The 21,140-nt window shown below is 44.9% G+C and overlaps 1 protein-coding gene across 1 annotated transcript; it reads right to left on the reverse strand.

The window, feature by feature from the left end:
- Positions 1-8,754: 8,754 nt before the first annotated feature.
- LOC139257040 (probable G-protein coupled receptor 139) lies at positions 8,755-19,364 on the reverse strand. Its single transcript, XM_070874381.1, has 2 exons — positions 19,301-19,364; positions 8,755-9,665 (listed from the first exon to the last, which is right to left on the reverse strand). Exons 1-2 carry the CDS (start codon positions 19,362-19,364, stop codon positions 8,755-8,757), a joined length of 975 nt encoding a protein of 324 aa, XP_070730482.1.
- Between the last annotated feature and the right edge of the window lie 1,776 nt (positions 19,365-21,140).

Here is a 21,140-nt window from a genome sequence, read left to right on the forward strand (position 1 = left end):
AAAATTATTCTCACAGTGCTACAACGAGACGAGAAAAAGTTTAAATATTTTTTATGAACATTTCACAAAAAACGTGCGTTGAAAGCACGTTTCCCCCTAAGTTTCGAAGATGATTTCGGAAGAAATAGGCACAAATCAGTTTTCGCCTCCTCTAAACAAGTCCCAACAGGGTCATGAAATCCAAACGCTTTTAAGGAGGCTCTGAATTGCTGAACATGTTTAAAATTGAAGGTGTTCAATATTTGATGTTGAGCTATTGACTAAAGCCATCAGCTTTACAAAAACACGCACCCCATTCTGTTGGGGAGGGGAGGGCAGGGGAGGATGTGTAGGAGTTACACTTTACTATTTATTGACATTAAAAAATATCATTAAGCCGTTTAGGAAGAGAAGCAAAAAGACGTAAAAACACAAACCATTTTATTTTAAATAACATAAAAACAGAAATTGCAGGAAATACTCAGCAGGTCAGCCAGCAACTGTGGAGAGAGAAAAGGAGTTAATGTTTCAGATCTGTCAACTTTCATCACAACTGGAAAATTATGAAGAAGTAACAGATTTAAACCAGGTGCAGAGGCAGAGAAAGTTGGGAGGGGAGGAATGAATAAAAGGAAAGGTCTGTGTTACGGAGGTAGACAGGAGAAGTTAAATCCTGCCTCTGCACCTGGTTAAATTCTGTTACATCTCTAACTTCTTCCAGTTCTGACCGAAAGTTGACATACCTAAATGGTTACCTTAGTTTCTCTCTCCAGAGCAGCTGCCTGATCTGCTGAGTAGTTCCGGCATATTCTGTTTTAGTTTCAGATTCCAGCAGCCGCTGTTTATTGCTGTTGTGAACTATTTTATTTTGTCTGACGTTCTACAGTCCAAACAAGTCTCAGGAAAAAAGTAAATATAGATCTCCTCCGAAACGTTTTATGGAATGTTAATAGAACAAGTGTTATGTAATGGTGTATAAAATAGCAGGAAGCGATGTTAGAAGAAACCACTATTTGTTTTTTGAGAACGACATAGAAAATAATTTTATTAAAGTGACAATGTACAATGTCCATTTGGTATATATGTGTGAAATAGGGGAATAAAATTGAGAGTACAATGAAGTTTGTTTCCCACTATTTAATTGGGAAATACCTAAACTAATTCAAGAATATTGGAAATAAGAGCAGGGATTAATATAGTGCCAAATGTTTGAGAGAAAAACATTAGAAGCAACATTTGTATTTTAATATCTTTTATTCACCATATTAGTAAACATTTCCAAGTCAGACTGATTGGTTCTCCTGTCCAGGAAGAAAGATGAATGTTTATTTATTTTAAATCATAGCTCTTTCTGCATTTGGTTTTTAATTCAGTATTGTGATTAAGTGCCTCATTTCTGACATGTTACATGACGTGGTGATGGTTCAAGAAAGACACCTTTATTAATGGATGTGATTGCAGTTGGAAATTACGGTCCATTTTGTTCATTCTCTTTTATACATTGAACTAAAGAATTGCAGTAATTTTATGTGCTGGTTGTTTGTTTGTATTACGATTCATATTCTAATTACTTATGTGGACGTGCAGGATATCAGCATCCTAGGAAAGTCACTATTCCTGCTGCTTTTGCTGCTATTACTATGATCACATGAGAGATGCAGCTAAAAGGTTGACAAATTTAAAATTAATACAAATTGCACGAATATATATGGCTCTTTCAGCTCACCTTGGGTTTTTGGATTGTTTGTCGATGTATAACTGTGTAACTGAGTGATGGTTATGTAGTTTTAATGCATTATGATGCAGTTCATTTATATCCCTCCCTTTTGTGATCAGTTATCTTTTTTAATATATTTTCTGCATGACGAACTAAAAACTATTAATTAATTCTATCGTAAACAAACGTGCATAATGATGATGTAAGTATCAAACGATTTTCAATAAAGATAAGTGTTATTTGGAGCATTTTGGTCGGAGAGATACGGACCTAACCTACCCTTGGAAACAAAGAAAACAAATGGGGTAGAAGTGCAAAGGGATCTCTGGGAACAGATAAACAAATCACTAAATGAAGCAATAGAGGATAATAAGGCCACACAAGTGCAAATGAAGCACTTGCGATCATTTATGGAGGATTATAATTAAACAGCAGATAAGTTGTCTGAACCCTGTATCGAAGCGTGTCTGATTGTCTCATGATCTGAAACGGTGGGCTGCCAATATGACATAACTCTATATATGATTCCAAGTGGTTGCTGCTGCTGTCGTTGTTGTAAAAGTTGTTGCAAATAATGTTGTTGTAAATGTTGCCCAGAGGTGAAAAGGTCGCGCTAAATGGAATTTCTGGCCAACTCAGTACAAACAATTAGAGGCAACATTGGTGGGGAGGAGTGGATGATATTGGCTTTGGGAGGGAAGCGCGGAGGATATTGGGGGTGTGTGTGGGGTTGGTGAGGATATTGGGGGGGTGTGTGGGGTTGGTGAGGATATTGGGGGGGTGTGTGGGGTTGGTGAGGATATTGGCTGGGGTGGGGAGGAGCTCAGTATATCGGATGGGGTGGGGAGGGTCTGAGGATATTGGGTGGGATGGGGAGGCTCTGAGGATATTTGGTGGAATGGGGAGGAGCTGACGATATCGGGTAAGGTGGCGAGGAGCTGAGAATATTGGGTAGGATGGGGAGGGTCTGACGATATTCGGTGGGTTGTGGAGAATGTGAAGATATTGGATGGATTGTGGATGAGCTGAGGATATTGGGTGGGGTGGGGAGGGTCTGAGGACATTGATTGTAGTGGGGAGGGTCTGAGGACATTGGGTGGCGTGGAGATTAGCTGACGATATTGGGTGGGGTGGGGAGGAGCTGAGAACATTGCTGCGATGGGGAGCAGCTGAGGATATTGGGTGGTTTGGGGAGAGCGGAGGATATTGGGTGCATAATTAGATATGTAAAGACAAAACGTGAGGTTTATGTAATCACGGCAGTGACTCTGTTTGATGAAATAAGGAACATCGTCATCGAATAGCCATAACCTTATGGATTCCTTATCAATTTTAAAATCTCACACAGTTGTAAATGTTTGCTTTATTGCATTAAATCAGTAAACTGACGCTTTGCTTCAAATATTAAAGAGGCAATTCTCTAAAGATCCGCTCACAATACACAGTAGGAAACATGTAGGCTGTGCAGTTAAGTTGGAATTGAATTTAAAGAAGAATTCGAGATGATACAATTTTGTAGGAATCTAGATATATCTAGAAATATTAAGTTTTTGATGATGATATGGACTGTTGAAAGGCGTTTGACAAATTGGCACTAAATAGACGTGTTGCTAAAATTCTAACGCATGGGATTAAAGGGACAGGGCAGTATGGTCATGTCTTTGGCTGAGTGACAAATAACAGACAAAATTGGGTACTGGTTGTTGTTCAGAGTGGAGTGAGCTATACTGTTGTCTCTGCCAGCGGTCGGGATTAGGAGTACTTGTCTGTTTGATATATATTCATGAACGAGAATTGGGTATAAACTGCATCATATTGACCTTTGTAGATGATACGAGACTTGGAAATGTAATACACAATGAGGACGATAGTACTAGACTTCAGGAGGATCAGACTGACCGGTGAACATTAGAAATTATAAAATTGGAGCTGGAGTAGGCCGTTCGGCCCTTCGAGCCTGCTCCGCTATTCACTAAGATCGTGGCTCAGCATCGGTAAAAATGGACAATCAAATGATCACTTTCGAACTGACACTCATTCCAGCATATAAAGTTAAGTCGTAACTCTGTTAACTGATATATAATTTGCATTAAAAGAAAACAATATCAGTGTCGCCTAAAACAGGACCTAATTCACCAGCAGATTTGATTGGGTCTTGAATCTCATGAAAAGTATTCAGGCTGGAGAGGCAGAGGACTTCAGAGAAGCCTCTGACCTGATCCTACAATTTCCGGATTGAGTTGCAGTCCAGATTCAATCCCTTCGCTTACAGCAATACTCTAATCCTGATTGAAAAGAACAGACAGATGGCATGTTAAATTTAACACATAAAATTGTGAAGTGTGGTCGTTGGCAGGAACATAAGAACATAAGCCACTTCGGACCGAGATGAGGAGGAATTTCTTCACCCAGAGAGTGGTGAACCAGTGGAATTCTCTACCACAGAAAGTTGTTGAGGCCAATTCACTAAATATATTCAAAAACGAGTTAGATGAAGTCCTTACTACTAGGGGAATCAAGGGGTATGGTGAGAAAGCGTGAATGGGGTACTGAAGTTGCGTGTTTAGCCATGAACTCACTGAATGGCGGTGCAGGCTTGAAGGGACGAATGGCCTACTCCTGCACCTATTTTCTATGTTTCTATGTTTCTATGATTCTATAAGAAATAGGAGCAGGAGTACGGCACCTTGCCACTCGAGCCTGCTCCAGCATTCAATAAGAGCATGTCTGATCTGGTCATCGACTCAGCTCTACTTTTCTGCCCGCTCTCCATAACCCGTTATTCCCTTATCGCTAAAGAAATCTGTCAATCTCCACGTTAAATAAATTCTATGACCCAACCCCCAGAGCTCTCTGAGGCAGAGAATATCACAGATTTAAAACCCACTGAGAGAAGAACTTCCTCATCATCTCAGTTTTAAATGTGTGCCCATTTTTCTGAGACGATGGGCTAGATTTTCTGCTTTTATGCAGATCACCCAAAAATGGGCGTTATTTCCGACGTGGGTGGTAAAAATGTGTTTTCAGATCGCTGGCTTGTCGCCCATTTTCAAAGCCGTAGTCTCCATTTAAAAAATTGGGCGTTACTGCGAGCGATATGAAATGGGCCTTAGCGTTAAATCTTTCCGAATTCTGCCATTACGTGTAGCCATCCTGAGCAACAGCATGGCAACGCTCGATTCCCGCGATTCAGGAAGTCAGAGGTCATCATTAAATGCGCATCAGAGGAGACAGAGAGAGAGGGAGCTGAGTGCGAGCGAAAGTGTGTGTGGGTGTGGTGTGGCTGCTTTTGGAGGAAGGAGGGATTGTTTCGAGCATTACAACAAATTGGGGAAAAGAATTAGCTGTTACCAGCCAGATATTTGCAAGAATTTCGTGACTATAATGAAGTGAGTGGAGGACGGAAGCCAGCACGCTGTGGAAACTGACAATGGTGAGAGTAGTGAGCTTGGAAAGGAGCACTTTGGACGATGCAAAAGAGCGAGGAGTTTCGCAGAAGTGGCAAATGCCTCCCTCATGCAGTAAGTCGAGGGCGCGGGAAACCACCCCAACCAACGACCAGAATAGATGCACCGAGATAGCAGAGGTGGTCTCGTCGGTGATCAATGAGGTGCCTGAGTGCCATTAATGCCGCAAGCAATGGAATGACGTTGGTGGATCAGCAAGAGTAATTATGACATTTATTTACATGTACATATGTGTTTGGATAATTTGATTTGTAAGTGTCATGAGTGACTATCATCAGATGTGGCGTCTTTCAGTTTTACTACGAATGTTATACTCAATGCTACGGTCATGGTGCATGTCTTTAGGTCAAGAATAATAATTTTCATAATAATCGTGATTACACCTGTCGGTTATGTGTTGTATCAGTCTCTGTGATATTACCTAGCAATGATATCACGCAATGATTTCATGCCATTTCGTTGTACAGAAGATGCTATCGACGGTTAGATCTGAGGAGAAGCAAACGGGTGGGGGCCACCAGTCACCAGCGACTTCACGAAGATAGAGGAGCGGATGCTGAAGGCATCCCCGGACGGCGATGCTAGCAGCTGCACACTATGAAGTGATGCCACGTGATGTAAGATCAATTGATGCCACACCCAATCATATCTGAACAATAATATATGATAGCTGGTATCTAAAATTGTCCTATAAATAATGCAGGCCTCGTGAGAATCATTGCAATTTAGAATGTGTTGATGGGCCTGGAATGTGATGTCTGTGATGAAGTTGATATTATTGGTAGTTTTGTCGTGCACATACAGTGTGTATCGCTGGAATGACCTTGTGACCCTAGCACCTCCTTCTCCTCTAATAACCGCGTTTGTATTTTGCAGCTCAGCCAGCAGCATGTCCCAGGGCAAGACCACAGAGGCCAGAAGTTGTGGGTGCGGGGCCGGAATAGCCGGACGATCCGACATCGGATGCTGAGGAGCACTGATTCTCGCCTGTCAATCAGCTGGGACTATTCTCCATGGATGAGAGTGCCGAGTTTGTGGAGTCTGCATCGCCACGCTCCAGAAGGCATTACACCCCAAGGCCATCAAGTGCTCCTCTGGCCATTCCTACCTTCACTATGGAGGTTCTGTGCCCAGGCATCTTACCTCAGACCACCCCGGGTGTCCCCAGGACAGCGCCGACTCCGCGGACTTTATTTGGACACGCAGGTCTGCTCCACAATCGCCAGCTTAGAGCGGAGAGATGGTAGTTATTCAGGAAGATTGTGGAGGTAGGTGACCCGATCCTACAGTCATTGTGGGGCATATACCGAAAGCTGGCCAGCATCTACAGCACATTGATGGAGTACGTTCCATGGATGGTGTAGACCCTGGAGGTGGTAGCCAGGAACATTCGTGACACAGGCCTCCCAGTAGCGCAAGAGCATGGCACTCCATCCCTTGCCTCAGTAACCCCAGTGCCAATGACACATGAGTTGCTGGAGCAAGATTCTGCTTCTGGATCCGAGAATATTGTCACCTCTGTACCCCACACTCCCGGATACGTGCGACCACCAGCTCTGCCTTCATCCCCCCAAGTGAGGCACCGTCAGAGGAGTGCCTCGGCCAGGCTGCGTGGATTATGGAGGGGAAGGGGTTGAGGTGGGGAGAATAGTGGGAGGGGGAAGGAAAGTGAAGTGCATGTCCACAGTTGATGGCTTTGATATATCTCCATCTCAGTGTATGCAATTCGTTGTAATCTATGCGGGGAGTGGTCCCACCTGTTGGTTTGCATTTGTGTTCTGTGTTGCAGGAGATGTTGACTATTTGATTGATGTCAGTGTTCGAAAAATGGCGGTGTGGTGCGGTGACGTATTTTTGCCAGTGACACTTATGATTTCAGACCAATGGTCGTGTTAAATGTTTTTTATTTTCCAAAACCGTGTTGCACATTGTCTCAGGAAGCTGGACAATTATGCACTAGTGATTCCTTAACCTAAAAGGTTATAATTATACATATCGTGAATCAACATAAACATTAACTGGCACAAATGTGATGCCTACCATTAATATCTGAGCTGCACACAGAGCAGTGTGTCTGCTTCATCATTAAGAGCATCGTTCTTTCAGGGAAAACCCTTATCTGTGAGCTGCTGATGTAAGAATCTTGCAGCTGTGTAGCCACGTGCGGTCTGGAGGGGGGCATGGTTGCATAGTCAACCTGATTGTCTGGTCAGAAGTCACCATCCTCTTCATCGTCCTGCTCTTCCTCACTTTCCTGAAGTGGACCATCGGTCTGTTTTGGCAACTCATGCTTTCACCTGATAGTCAGGTTGTGCAGCGTGTAGCATACGAACAGGAATTGAGCTATCTGATCAGGGTTGTAGATAGCTGCTCAAGCACACTAATGATTTTCTGGAACACATTGCGTGTGGCTCTGTGGCCGGCTGTATCTATTCTCGGCCTTGGTGTGGGTGTCACGAAGCTGAGTCATCAGCCAGGTGTTTGGCCACATCGATTGTCACAAGCATCCAGCATTGCCCTTGTGTCTGCCTGGTAAATATGTCAGCGACAGCTGTCTCACGGAGGATATGAGCGACAACGAAGCTGCCCGGATATTTGGCATTCACTGCTATAATTATAGGGTTGTGGTCCACAACTAGTTGCACCTTCAGGGAGTGAAATGTTTTTCTGTTGCGTAAAACTTCTGGGCCGTGAGAAGGTGCTCGCATGGTTATATGCGTACCTTGTATTGTTCACAGAACGTTGGTGAACTGAGCAATGTTGTAGCATGCTCCAGCCCTGTCAATCTGAGCCTCCTTTTTTCTAGTGAAGCTGATAAATTCCATCCTACACACGTACAGGGCTTCTGTGACCGTTCTAACGCAGCAATGTGTGGCACGGTGAGACAGATGGAAAATGTCGACCGTGGAGGCATGAAAGCAACCGGACGTCTAGAACGACATTGCTGTGGTGACATTGACCTCGACGGGCAGTGATGTGATGAAGAAGCTCGCAGGCTTCATATCTGCCCTGATGATATGGCATATTTCTGTGATAACCACCTTGTGGAAGCGCAGTTTCTAAAGGCAGGTGCTTGGTAAGTCGAGGTAAGACCTCCATTCCATGAATGTGCGGGGTGTGTATGGTCTGGACCTCCTCCTCAGTCTGGCACGTCCTACCACATTCAGTTTCTTACTTTCGAGTCTAGTACTGAGCATACACACCAACAAAGATGAGTTGGGCAGAATAGCCTGATTCTCTGCTCTATGTTCTATATCATATAATCCTCTGAACTGGATCCTAGCCCTGCCTGCCGACCTATTATCGAATCTCTCACTCTGGAAGGTGCAATGTATAGCTGCACTAAATAGCTGTAGTGATCCTTTACAGAAGAGCTCAAACTGAATGCAACAATCTGTTGGTGCTGTTCCAAAAGATCATGTGGGGAATGTCAATCAGAAATAGTGCTTTGTCCGAAAAACAGTACTTGTCCCGTCGCTCGTTGTATTATCAGATCACCAGTCTTTCCTGGTGTCGTTCAGTGGATGGAAGTCTGGGGCTAAATATTACATTCCTGTAATGCAAACACTGCGAGCCGCCTCTGGGCTGTGCTCAGTTATTCTGACCATTAAATAATTGTATAATTGAGGTAACCGGATATGTCATCGCGCTCTTCAACTGCTCTCTGAAATTGGACTTGGTCACCCCGTAAATAAATGTGTTTGTGCAGCAACTGAAATTCTGCAGTATATATCCGACTTGTTGAAAGGTGTATAAAGAATCATTGTAATCACCGGGATATGTTCCTGTAATGCTATAATATAAGAAATCTATAACATATATCAGCCACAGCAGTATGAAGCTGCCGGATATTGTGAAGAGTAAAATTATAGACTTCCTCCTGCTCTCCATCTCTGGGTCACTGCCATTCTCCCCCTTGCTCTCACTCCTCAGTCCCTTCCGGACTCGACTAGCCACTAAAATATGTCTGACTGTCATAGCGTTGAGCAACAAAATTACAGCGAATGGGAGCAGTGGGGTTAAAACCGTATCAAACCAGTTAAATCCCATCCATCCGGGTTCAGTATAATAGGCTGGGATTGGAATACATTCCCACGGCACATTGTCGACTAACTCCGCAGGTCCAAGTGTAAAGTAGTGAGGAACGTCTTTTGAACAGAGCAGAATGCAGCTTGTTGCCAGAACCACAGCCGCAGTTCTCCCGGTGCAATATTTGGTTTTCAGTTTCTGGCAACAAATAGCCACAAATCGATCAAAGGTGAAAATGACGGTGAACCAGACAGAACAGTCTGTGGAAACACGGGTCAGGAAAAAAGTAACACTACACACAGGGGTGATATCCAGGAAAGATCCCGGGAAATAATACCAACTGATCCGCCACAATATTACCTCAGTGATAACAACCAGTAGATCCGCCGCTGCCATGGCTACGAGGTAACGAGTAGTGCAGTTGGACAGCCCGCACTTTCCCCGGGACAGGATCACAATCGCCACTAAATTCACTGTAATAAGCAGAAGGGAAAAGAGAGGGTCAATTATTGGTCACACATTATCGGTGACTGAGCAATGCCTGTGATTTAGAACAAAAACGGCCGAGTGGACGCCGGGTCAGGGGTTAACACGTAAAGTATATCATCCCAACCCAACTTACCTCCAACTGGCCGCTTCCGAGTTTAGCACAGACCGGGCAGTGGGAGGGAAGCCGAGCCATCCCAGCGGGCGGGTTAGCAAGATTAATGTATTAATGCAGCTGGCAACTTCTGGTTTAACCTGTTTTATGGATTTAACTGTGGCCGGCTGTGTTTCCCAGGCCTTGGGATAACCGGCAGATATAGTGAGACTGGACAACTTCCGGGATAACGCAACTGCCTTCACGGCCCTGCTTGTGGGCCAGGAGTTACAGGTTTACTTCCCCAAGGCCCCACGTGCTCTCCCTCTCTCGCCCTCTGCTAAGACTATCCCTCTTACAAACGGTTATAAATCTGATAATATACAGATAAAGCTTCAAACACTCAGTAAAAGGCAGCATCTGTGGAGTGAGAAACTGAGTTAACTTTTCAGGTGATAACCTTTCATCAATACTGGAATCCGTGAGCGATGAACAGTTTTAAGACAATGTTAGAGGCAGAGAAAGTTGTGGTAGGAGGAGGGAAGAACAAAGTTGAAGGTCTTTGATGGGATGGTGGGCAGGAGTGATTCAGCGGCAAAAGGGATGTTGGTGGAGGAAAAATGGGACAAGGAAAGCAACAGGAAATGTCTCCACAGGAGATGTAACTGGATGGAGCAGGATTACAGAGTGGAGGAGGGGACGGGAGGGTGGGAGAGCTAGGCAAATCTGGCAAAGATCAGAAGGCTCCCATGACCCGGGAATGTGGCGGAGAAAAGTCGCTAGACCCCAGGGGTGCGGACCAGCCCGCCTGCCGTGCACTGAGAGGGGGTCCCAATCACCAGCGCACATCTCCTCCACTCCGAGTGGCTCTGCTGAAGACATCCTTCATTACCAGCACATGCTGTCTGAGGAAACGGGAGCGGTAATATTGATCTGAAAAGTTTAAACTCAGTTTTATGTCCGGGTTGCAATCAATGCATAATCGAAACATGTGGTACTCTTCCTCATTGAGTTTCAACGGCGATCATTTTAGAAGGTCTGAAGTAAAGATGTCAGATGGGGAGTGCGATGCAGAATTCGGGCAAGTTACCGGGGAATGTGAGACAGAGGGAAGGAGAGAGATACGTTTCCAGACATAATGGATAGTTCAGGAATGTAATCACACAATCTCTGTTTAGTCCTCCCCAATCTGCAGGATATTGCATCATGCACAGCGAATACAGTATACTACGTTGGAAGAAATACAAGCCAATTACGGTTTCACATTGAAGGCCCTGGTCAATGGAACGAAAGGAGGTGAAAGGGCAGGTGTTGCATCTCTTAGGTTTTGCATAGGCACGTCCGGTGGAAGGGGAGAAATGTTGGGGGCGATTCAGGACTGGGCCAGGTTGTCATGGAGGGACTGATAAATTTGGAATGCTGAAAGGGGATGTGTTTGGTGGTGGGGATAAGATGGGAGGGACAGGTTGACTACATAATTAGTATTACTAATATTATTATTAATAATATTAATATTAATAATAACTAATGTTATTAATAATAATACGAAAAACCTTTATTTATATCACGCCTTTAGCGTAATTAAACATCCGAAGGCATTTCAAAGCAGTGTTAGCAGGACAACACAGATACATATGACACCGAGACAGAAAAGATTAAATTAAGACATATGACCAAAAATTTGGTATAATGGGTTGATCTTAAGGAGCGTGGTCAAAATCGAAAGATGATCAGAGACCGGAGAGGTTGAGGGAGGGACGTCCAGAGTTTACTGCCCAAACAGCTGCAAGTAAGGCCACCGATGGTTGCGATGTATAATGAGGGATGTTCCAGAGGGCTGACTTTGAAGAGTGGAGATATCTTGAGGGGTTGTGAGACTGAAAATGATTTCAGCGGTAGGAAGGTGCAAGACCATGGAGAGATATGTATACAGGAATGAGAATATTCAAAATAGAGGCGTTCTTTAACCGGGAGCCAATATAGGCCAGAAAGCAGGGGGGTGAGGTGATAGTTGATCATGACTTTTTGCGAGTTAGGATATTTTCCAGTTCATGGCTAGAAAAGGAAATTGCGTGACCACAGTCATCAATGTACCTGCAAAATATGTGAAGGAGGGGACAGGAGTAGAATTGGAACATCGAGACTTCTCTATATCCCAAGGAAAGGCAGCATAACTAGGAACTATCCGAGCAGCTATACCGGCACTATTGGAGTGTGGGAATATAACATAGTTCAGACAAAATGTCCAGCACTGTACTTTAAGCACGGGCTGTGCACTGCGGTCAGAATCAGGATCAGCAACCTGCAAGGGTTTTCATTCCCAGCTCAAAGCCGGTGAGGGCGAGAGGACGTCCAGGGTGAATGGCGAATGAATTAAATTTCAAATGTGGCCCACAGAATATATCAGCGGGGATAGCTGGAGGGAAGCTCGCCATCCGCTGCGAGTTTCAGGGGAGCTTGTGTTTACTGAGCTATACACTGTATAATGTGGACCATTTACCATACCTCTGAAGCCTGTCAACAAGGGCAGACATTGACGGCAAAGACCAGCACTGCCTTCAGTGTGCCAGTGCAAACTTCGGAAGCCTGAGGAAGGAAGTGTTTGAATACCAGGACCTCAAACCCTGGACCGAGCTCATGGTGCATAGGGCAGTAGTGATACACGGCCTCCTATATGCTTCAGAGACATGGAGTATTTACAGAAGGCACCAAAAAACATTAGAGAATTCCAAACGCAGCCTCCGCAATTTCCTGCAAATTAATGGCCGGATTGGCGCACCAACGTCAGTATTCTCGGTCAGGCCAATATCCCCAGCATCGAAGCATTGAGCACAGTCGATTACCTCCGATGTGCGGGCCACATCGTCAGCATGCTTGACATGAGATTCAAAAAGCAAACGCTCTAATCGGTGATTCGTTATTGCAAGCGAGCCACAGGTGACCAGAGGAAACACACCATGACACACTCAAAGCCTCCTTGAAGAATTGTAACGACCCACCTACAGCTGACAAACCCTGGCGCAAATCAGCCCAAAGTGGAGGTAAAGTATCCACACGGTGCAGAGCAACGCGAGTCTTATCACCGAGAGCAAGCCGAAGCGGAAGGAGCAAGCAGCAACCCAGGCAACCCCACACTCCCGTTCGTTCAACCAGCGTCTTCCCGACCTGTGACAGAGAATTTAGTACATGCATTGGAATCTTTAGCCCTCTGAGTCCTAATTTTTTTGTGGAATCCCGTCACACTCGATTCCCAGGGTGCGCTTCAGAAGCGGAAGTAGAAGAAATAGTGACCCACACGTAGTACTTCCTACAGTGAGACACATTTCCTGTAATACATGATCACGAGGGTACAATGTTCCATAACGGTTAGTGACCCTCACTCAAAATATTCTACAGTGACACCCACTCCCAGTAACACATGGTGGCTGGGGTACGGTGTTTCCCAACGGTTTGTGACCACACTCATTACATCCTACAGTGAAACACACTTCCAGTAATACATGGTGACTGGGGTACTGTGTTCTCCACCGGTTAGTGACCACACTCATTACATCCTACAGTGAGACACACTTCCTGTAATGCATGGTCGCTGGGGTTCGGTGTTCCACACTGGTTAGTTTCCCACACTGAGTACATCCTACAGTGAGACACACTCCCAGTAATACATGCTCACTGGGATACGGTGTTCCACACCGGCTGGTGACCCACACTCAATACTTTCTACAGTATCAGGCACTCCCATTAATACATGGTCACTGGGCTACGTTGTACCACACCGGCTAGTGACCCACACTCATTACTTCCTGCAGTGAGACACACATCCAGTAATACATGGTCACTGTGGTATGGTGTTCCACAGCGCTAAGTGACCCACACTCGGTATAACCTACAGTGACACACACTCACAGTAATACATGGTCACTGGCGTACGGTGTTCCCCACCGGTTAGTGACCCACACTCATTACATCCTACAGTGAGACACACTTCCTGCAATACATGGTGACTGGGGTACTGTGTTCTCCAACGGTTAGTGACCACACTCATTACATCCTACAGTGAGACACACTCCAAGTAATACATGCTCACTAGGGTACGGTGTTCCCAACCGGTTAGTGAAACACACTCAGTACATCCTACAGTGATATACACTCCCAATAATATATGGTCACTGAGGTACGGTGTTCCACACCGGTTAGTGACACCCACTCAGTATATCCTACAGTGACACACACTCCCAGTAATATATTTTGACTGGGCTACGGTGTTCCACACTGGTTCGTGGCCCACACTGAGTACACCCAACAGTGACACACACTACCAGTAATACAATGTCACTGGGGTAGGGTGTTCCACACCGGTTCGTGACCCACACTGAGTACACCCAACAGTGACACACACTCCCGGTAATACATGGTGACAGGGAGAAGGTGTTCCACACCGTTTAGTGACCCACACTCAGCGCATCCTACTGTGACAGACACTCTCAGTAATACATGGTCACTGTGGTACGGTGTTGCCAACCGCTTAGTGACGCACACTCATGACATCGTACAGTGAGACACACTCCCAGTAATACATTGTTGCTGGGATAATGGTGTTCCACACCGGTTAGTGAAACACACTCATTACATCCGACAGTGATATACACTCCCAGTAATACATTGTCACTAGGGTACAGTGTTCCACACCGGTTTGTGACCCCCACTCAGTATTTCCTACAGTGACTCACACTCCCAGTAATACATGACAAAGGGGCACGCTGTTCCACACCGGTTAGTGACCTACATCCAGTGCATCCTACATTGACAGACGCTCCCAGTAATACATGTTCACTGGGGTACGCTGTTCCACACCGGTTAGTGACCTACATTCAGTGCATCCTACCATGACAGACGCTCCCAGTAATACATGTTCACTGGGGTACGATGATCCACACCGGTTCGTAACGCACACTGAGTACATCCGACAGTGAAGCACACTTCGTGTATTACATGATCACTGTGGTATGGTGTTCCTCACCGGTTAGTGACCACGCTCATTACATCCTACAGTGAGACACACTTCCTGTAATATATGGTAACTTGTGTACGGTGTTCCTCACCGGTTCGTGACGCACACTGAGTACATCCGACAGTGAGACACAATTCGTGTATTACATGGTCACTGTGGTACGGTGTTCCACACCGGTTTCTGACCCACACTCAGTACATTCTACAGTGACAGACACTCTCAGTAATACATGGTCAATGGGGTAATGTGGTTCCACACCGTTTAGTGAAACACACTCACTACATCCTACAGTGTCAGACACTCCCAGTAATACATGGTTACTGGGCTACTCTGTACCCCACCGGTTAGTGACCCACACTCATTACATCCTACAGTGAGACACACTTCCTGCAATACATGATCACTGTGGTACGGTGTACCACACCGGTTAGTGACCCGCATTCAGTGCATCCTGCAGTGACAGACACTCCCAGCAATACATGGTCATAAGGGACGCTGTTCCACACCGGATCGTGACCCACACTGAGTACACCCGACAGTGACTCACACTGCCAGTAATACAATATCACTGGGGTAGGGTGTTCCACACCGGTTCGTGACCCACACTGAGTACACCCTACAGTGACACACACACCCGGTAATACATTGTGAGTGGTCTACGGTGTTCCACACTGGTTAGTTTCCCACACTGAGTTCATCCTACAGTGAAACAGACTTATTGTAATACTTGTTCACTGGGGTACATTGTGCCACACCGGTTAGTGACCCACACTCAGTATATCCTACAGTGACACACATTCCCAGTATACATTGTCACTGGGGTACAGTGTTCCACACCGGTTAATGAATCTCACTCAGTATATCCTACAGTGACAGACACTCCCAGTAATACATGCTCACTAGTGTACGGTGTTCCATACCGGTTGGTGACCCACACTCAATACATAGAAACATAGAAACATAGAAAATAGGTGCAGGAATAGGCCATTCGGCCCTTCTAGCCTGCACCGCCATTCAATGAGTTCATGGCTGAACATGCAACTTCAGTACCCCATTCCTGCTTTCTCACCATACCCCTTGATTCCCCTAGTAGTAAGGACTTCATGTAACTGCTTTTTGAATATACGTTCTACAGTGAAAGACACTCCCAGTAATACATGGTCAATGGGGTGGTGGTGTTCCAGACCGGTTTGTGAAACGCACTCAGTGCATCCTACAGTGTTAGACACTCCCAGTAATACATGGTCACTGGGATACGCTGTACCCCACCGGTTAGTGGCCCACACTCATTACATCCTACAGTGACACACACTCCCAGTAATACATGGTGACTGGGCTACGGTGTCGACACCGGTTAGTGACCACACTGAGTACATCCTACAGTGATAGACACTCCCAGTAATACATGCTCACTGGGGTACGGTGTTCCACACCGGCTGGTGACCCACACTCAATATATTAAACAGTATCAGACACTCCCAGTAATAAATGGTCACTGGGCTACGTTGTACCCCACTATATAGTGACCCACACTCATTACATCCTACAGTGAGACACACTTTCAGTAATACATAGTCACTGTGGTACGGTGTTCCACACTGGTTAGTGACCCACACTCGGTATAACCTACAGTGAGACACACTCCCAGTAATACATGGTCACAGGAGAACGCTGTAGGTTAGTGACCTACAATCAGTGCATCCTACAGTGACACACACCACCAGTAACGCATGGTCACTGGGGTACGGTGTTTCACACTGGTTAGTTTCCCACACTGAGTACATCCTACAGTGAGACACACTTCTTGTAATACATGGTCACTGGCGTATGGTGTTCCACAACGGTTAGTGACCCTCACTCAGTATATCCAGCAGTGACAAACAATCCCAGTAATACATGGTGACTGGGGTACGGTGTTCCCCACCGGTTAGTGACGTACACTGAGTACATACTACAGTGAGACGCACTTCCTGTAATACATGGTCACTGGGGTACGGTGTTCCACACCGGTTGGTGACCCACACTCAATATTATCATCAGTGACAGACACTCCCAGTAATACATGGTCAATGGGGTAATGGTGTTCCACACCGGTTAATGAAACACACTCACTACATCCTACAGTGTCAGACACTCCCAGTAATACATGGTCACTGGGCTACTCTGTACCCCACCGGTTAGTGACCCACACTTATTTAATCCTACAGTGAGACACACTTCCTGCAATACATGGTCACTGTGGTACAGTGTTCCACCCCGGTTAGTGACCCACAATCAGTGCATCCTGCAGTGACAGAAACTCCCATCATTACATGGTCATACGGGACGCTGTTCCACAGCGGTTCTTGATACACACTGAGTACACCCTACAGTGACACACACTCCCAGTAATACATAGTGACAGAGGGAAGTTGTTACACACCGGTTAGTGACCCACACTCAGTGCATCATACTGTGACAGACACTCTCAGTAATACATGGTCACTGTGGTACGGTGTTGCCAACCGCTCAGTGACGCACTCTCATTACATCCTACTGTGACACACACGTTCCCAGTAATACATGGTCACTGGGGTACAGTGTTCCACACCGGTTAGTGACCCTCACTCAGTATATCCTAGAGTGACACACACTTCCAGTAATACATAGTGACTGTGGTACGGTGTTCCACACCGGTTAGTGACCTACACTCGGTATAACCTACAGTGACACACAGTCCCAGTAATACATGTTCACAGGGGGACGCTGTTCCACACCGGTTAGTGACCTGCACTCAGTGAATCCTACAGTGACAGACGCTCCCAGTTATACATGGTCACTGAGGTACGGTGATCCACACCGGTTGGTGATCCACACTGAGTACACCCTACAATGAGACACACTTCCTGTAATACATGGTCACTGGGGTACTTTGTCCCACCCCGGTTAGTGACCCACACTCAATACATTCTACAGTGAACACACTTCCAGTAATACATGGTCACTGTGGTACGGTGTCCCACACCAGTTGGTGACCACACTCAATACATTCTACAGTGACAGACATTCCCAGTAATGCATGGTCAATGGGATAATGGTGTTCCACACCGGTTAGTGAAACACACTCACTACATCCTACAGTGTCAGACACTCCCAGTAATGCATGGTCACTGGCCTACTCTGTACCCTACCGGTTAGTGGTCCAAACTCATTACATCCGACAGTGAGACACGCTTCCTGCAATACATGGTCACTGTGGTACGGTGTTTCACACCGGTTAGTGACCCTCACTCAGTGCATCCTGCAGTGACAGACACTTCCAGCAATACATGGTCATACGGGACGTTGTTCCACACCGGTTCGTGACCCACACTGAGTACACCCTACAGTGACTCACACTACCAGTAATACAATGTCACTCGGGTAGGGTGTTCCACACCGGTTCGTGACCCAAACTGAGTACACCCTACATTGATACACACTCCCGTTAATACATGGTGACAGGGAGAATGTGTTCCACACCGGTTAGTGACCCACAGTCAGTATATCCTACAGTGACACACGTTCCCAGTAATACATGGTTACTGGGATAATGGCGTTCCACACCTGTTAGTGAAACACACTCAGTACATCCTACAGTGATATACACTCCCAGTAATATATGGTCACTAATGTACGGTGTTCCACACCGGTTAGTGACATCCACTCAGTATATCCTACAGTGACACACACTCCCAGTAATATATTGTGACTGGGCTACGGTGTTCCACACTGGTTAGTGTCCCACACTGAGTACATCGTACAGTGAAACACACTTCTTAGAATACATGGTCACTGGGGTACGGTGTTCCACACTGGTTAGTGACCGACATTCAGTGTATCCTGCAGTGAAAGACACTCCCAGCAATACATTGTCATACGGGACGCTGTTCCACACCGGATCGTGACCCACACTGAGTACATCCTACAGTGACACACACTTGCTGTAATACAATGCCACTGTGCTACAGTGTTCCACACCGGTTAGTGACCCACACAGAGTACACCCTACAGTGACACACACGACCAGTAATACATGGTTACTGGGTTAAGGTGTTCTACACCGGTAAGTGACCACACTGACTACATCCTACAGTGACAGACACTCCCAGTAATACATGATCACTGGGGGTATGATCTTCCACGTGAGGTAGTGACTCACACTCAGTATATCCTATAGTACAGACACTGCTACTAATACATTCTCTCAGATTGTTGCGCGGATTAAGGTCTGATTCAAAAGTACACAATATTCCACTAAAGACAATAGCTGAATAATTCAAGCAGCATGGTAATTTCAAACACAAGTTTATTTTCAGAAGGTAATGAATCAAACTGCAATGGTTATTCAGGAAATTTTACTGAACGGAATGATCTCACTGTTCAGGTTTCTAAACCCGTGGCGAATAGTCCAGGATGTAAAATTATCAGTCACAGAGCAAAACCAGAGATCAGCTCACATACAGATTTGCACAACTTCAATGGTTATAGTCACTTACCAGGAACACCAATGACGGCAATGATCATGTAGCATATTCGCTGGGCATATTCAATTGGAAGCATTTTCTGCGTGAAACGATGTGCTCCTTCGTGCTGCAGGAAATCTCCCTGAATTATGCTCTGAGGCGGTACAATTGCAGCGCCTTTAAGTTATACCCTGCGGGCTCTCCACGGGGACATTGAGGTTGCAACATCGCTCAAAATAGTTATTGTTAAAACTTGAACAAACTGATTAGGTCAGCCAATTTAAGTCCCTGTCGTGAACGAATATGTTTTCTGCAGTGATTCAAATTTGAAACCGCAAAGACTGGACAATTCTGCTCAAATTAATTCACTCATGAACTTTTCCAGCGGTATTCTCCCAGCAATTGGGTTGTTGTTTCAAAAACCATCAGGTCAAACTGGAGATCGCAGATTGTTTCTGGTGATGTCCTTTACTCTGCTGTGGCCATTCAGTAATTACATTCCCAATGTTGGAGTTTCCCTCTCAGGCCTGCTGTACTACAATGGGGGTCGTGGCTGCCCTTTTAAATGCAGGCATTCAGTCCTTCAATTACAAATGTTAGAATGTCCTTCTCAAGGTTGTTCTACTGCGGGCTAGGAAGTGGCTGATCTCTTTAACTACGGAAACCCAGTTAAGCAATTAACGTGGGAAATTTATATGATAGTCCTCAAACTAATACAGACCCTCATATTAATTACGCCATCATACCCATACAGCACCTCATACAGAGGCGTTACCAAATACTCGTAGATTACCTAAAAATAATACAGCACCACAAAGTCATCCAGCAAAAACAATGCAAACTTATACAGCACTTCTCATCATACAGACACATAATACAGTATATCAAACTAATAGAGAAACTCAAACAAGTACAGTCCCTCGAAACAAGAGAACCACAAACTAAACAACGCTTTAATATTACAAGGTATCTCAAACTAACACTAAAACTAATACATCCCCTCAAACTAAAAATAACATGAAACTAAAAGAGAACCTCGAAGTAATAGAGAACCTCAAACCAGTAAAGAATATCAAACTAATTTTGAATAAATCTATAGCGAACTTCAAAATAACACGGACACTCAACATAATAAAGAAACTAAAACTAATACAGACACTCAAACGAACAGAGACACTAAACTATTAGCGAAACTCACACTAATATTGAAATTCAAACTACGAGAGAAGTTAAAACTAATCTTTACAAAATAATAGGGACCATCAAAATAATCCACTCAAACTAATAGAGAAACTTAAACGAATAGGGATGCTCAAAATAATCCAAATATTCAAACAAATAGAGAAACTAAAACGAATACAGCCCCTCAAAGTAATAAAGAACATGAAACTAATAGCAAACGTCAAAATAAGACAGCCCAATCAAAGACAGCACCTCACACTAAGAGAGAAACTTAACCGAACACAGCCCATCAATTTAATACACTCCCTAAAACTATGAGAGAAACTCAAACTAATAGAGAAACTAAAAATAATAAAGTAACCCAAAGTAATAGAGAAACTCATAATAATACAGAAACTCAACTAATATAGAACCTGAAACTAATACAGATGCTCAAACTAATGCAGCCCCTCACACTAATACAGACCCTCAAACTAATACTGCCCCTCAAACTAATCAAGATCCTCAATCTAATATAGCCTCTCAAACTAATACAGCCCCTCAAACTAATACAGTCCATCAAACTAATATCGACTCTCAATCTAATACAGTCCCTCAAACTATTACAGACCCTCAAGATAATACAGTCCCTCAAATTAATACAGCCCTCCACCTAAAACAGACCCTCAAACTAATACTTTCCCTTTAATTA

The sequence above is a fragment of the Pristiophorus japonicus genome, unplaced genomic scaffold, assembly GCF_044704955.1.
Source record: "Pristiophorus japonicus isolate sPriJap1 unplaced genomic scaffold, sPriJap1.hap1 HAP1_SCAFFOLD_80, whole genome shotgun sequence".
In the NCBI taxonomy this organism is placed as follows: domain Eukaryota; kingdom Metazoa; phylum Chordata; class Chondrichthyes; family Pristiophoridae; genus Pristiophorus; species Pristiophorus japonicus.

Coding starts and splice junctions, on each gene's coding strand:
- LOC139257040 (XM_070874381.1), bottom strand. CDS start 19,364: ATGCTTCCAATTGAATATGCCCAGCGAATATGCTACATGATCATTGCC. Junction 9,666..19,300: donor TGCCGTCATTGGTGTTCCTG/GTAAGTGACTAT, acceptor TGCTTATTACAG/TGAATTTAGTGGCGATTGTG.